At 65.9% G+C, this 2,303-nt stretch overlaps 1 protein-coding gene across 1 annotated transcript; it reads right to left on the bottom strand.

Moving 5' to 3' along the window:
• Positions 1–899: 899 nt before the first annotated feature.
• CLDN3 (claudin 3) lies at positions 900–1,562 on the bottom strand (the record flags this gene model as incomplete). Its single annotated transcript, XM_079719393.1, has 1 exon — positions 900–1,562. The coding sequence occupies one exon, from the start codon at positions 1,560–1,562 to the stop codon at positions 900–902; it is 663 nt and encodes a 220-aa protein (XP_079575519.1).
• Between the last annotated feature and the right edge of the window lie 741 nt (positions 1,563–2,303).

Raw genomic sequence — 2,303 nt, 5'->3', positions numbered from 1 at the left:
CTCCCTCAAGGGTTTCAGGAAGAAAATGAGGTCCCTCTCTCATCTCTTCTCTTGGTGAGAAGATTCCACTCAGCTTCCTTTGGTGGTGTGTTTTACCAAAACAATAGATCTTTTTGTTCTCCTTTCCCAAATATGAAATCATAGCATTGAATGTGCTCTTTCACACACCACAGGGGAGATTCAGGTGTGCGGGGGGCGCTGTGGAGGGCCGGTGCTCCAGGCGCAAACCCTGGAGAAGGGGGTCCCCGACATCCTCCTCCCACCTCCCCCATGCCCGGAAGTGCTCATGTCCGCCCCTCCAGATTGGGGCTTCATCGTCTGAATCCCCAGTGAACAGGCCAAAGGACCAACTAGCTAGTGAGCACCCAGCTCAGTTTACAACCCCACTTTCTCGGCTACCGAAACTCTGTCCCTCTCTAAGCTTCATCCCGGGCGGTGGGAGAGCAGAATCCAGCCAAGGCCAGCCCTTGCGGGGAGAGCTCTGCAGGGAGGTGGAGGCCTGTCCGCGCTCAGGACAAGGAGGCACAGGCAACTGCAAAACGAAAGGTTTTTATTGAAAAATAACAAGTGGCCCTTTTCAAGACTGCGGGTCCCTGCTCAACGAGGGCTGTCAGGCCGCAGCCCGACGGGACGAACAAGTAGCGGCAGTCACCCCAGCTCCGCGCTCCAGAGGGGCAAGGTTTCCTGGTCCATGCTGGCTGGCCCCTGGGCTCCGCAATCCCGCTCCCCGGCCCGAGGAGGGGTGGCAGCTGGGGAAGGGGGCGCCGGGAGGTCCCCTCCCAGTCCAGCGAGAGAGTTGCCTGGCATCTGGGTGGGCTGGTTTCCGATGCAAGGCCGCACGCAGGACTGGTGGGCGCGCCAGCTCGTGGGAGTGGTAGAGGCTTCCCGCGGCTGCTCACTCAGACGTAGTCCTTGCGGTCGTAGGCTGTGCCGGTTCCGGTGCCCGGGCCGGTGGAGCGCGGCGCCGAGTAGAGGATCTTGGCGGGCGTGTATTTCTTCTCGCGCGGCGGGCACGAGCAGCAGAGTAGTGCGCCCCCCAGCAGCTGCAGCGCCGCGGCCGCCCAGCCCACGTACAGGGCGGAGCCCATCTCGCGCTTCTGTGCATCTGGCACCAAGGGGTTGTAGAAGTCACGGATGATGGTGTTGGCCGACCAGGACACCGGCACGAGGGTGAGCAAGGCGGCCAGCAGGAAGAGCACGCCCGCCACGATGGTGATCTTGGCCTTGGCCGTGTCGTCCTGTACACAGTTGGTGCACTGGGCACCCACGAGCGCCACAAGGAGCCCGAAGGCGGCCAGCAGGATGGCGATGACGATGAGGGCGCGGGCCGCCTGCAGGTCCTGCGGCAGCGCCAGCAGCGAGTCGTACACCTTGCACTGCATCTGGCCCGTGCTCTGCACCACGCAGTTCATCCACAGGCCCTCCCAGGTGATCTGCGCCGTGATGATGCTGCTGCCGATGAAGGCCGACACGCGCCACATGGGCAGCGCGCAGCACACGATGGTGCCCAGCCAGCCCATGACGGCCAGCGAGGTGCCCGCGATCTCCAGGCCCATGGACATGGCTGCCGGTCCAAGGCCGTCACTGGAGGGCGGCTCCGGGTGCGGGACGACGAGGGGCCGGGGCCGCTGGGGCCTGGGCGGGAGCGGCGGTGCGCCGACGGACTGACGCCCGAATTGATGGACCGACGGAAAGACACACGGATGGCGCGCGCCCTAAAGGGTCCGCTCTGCCCGCTCGCGCAGCGGCTGCGCCTGCACCTGCCTGTGGCTTTGTAGGCGGGCGGCAGCGACTGGGCTGGCCCTGGGCTGGGGCAGGTTAGTCTTCGATCCGGGCCCAGCGCTCCGGCGGGGGAGGGAGGGGCGGAGCCGCCCTCTCCCGGGCCTGGGGACAGTGACGTGGCCCCTCTTCCCACCTTCACTAAGCGCCCTGGGAGGAAGGACTTGGCCAGGAGTGGCTCACGGCGCGGGGATGGGGGGTGCCAAGAGAGGGAGGGGCCGAGACCTGCGCCCCCGCCCCTCGCTCCTGGTTCCCCACTGCTCGGAAACGAATTCTACGGGGTGTGTGGTGAAAAGCACAAAGTGCTGGACACTCCGCCTCCCCCGCATTTTCAGCGCCGTTGGCACGGGAGGCGTGAGGAAGGGGGCGCTGCCAGCTGCCAGGGATCCGCGGGGACAGAGAGGGCTCACTGTGGGCGTGGCCGCGGCTGTTTTCCCAGAGTGGGCCGCTGCCCCGGGAGCTGCGCACCTGCTCCTCAGTCCCTCCGGCCTCTGAGGCAGCGCTCCCAGCGCAGGATCCCGGCC

Source organism: Hyperoodon ampullatus (assembly GCF_949752795.1).
Source record: "Hyperoodon ampullatus genome assembly, chromosome: 14".
Lineage (NCBI taxonomy): Eukaryota > Metazoa > Chordata > Mammalia > Artiodactyla > Ziphiidae > Hyperoodon > Hyperoodon ampullatus.
The sequence above is the reverse complement of the archived record's forward strand: the minus strand, read 5'-3'. Positions and strand labels throughout refer to the sequence as shown.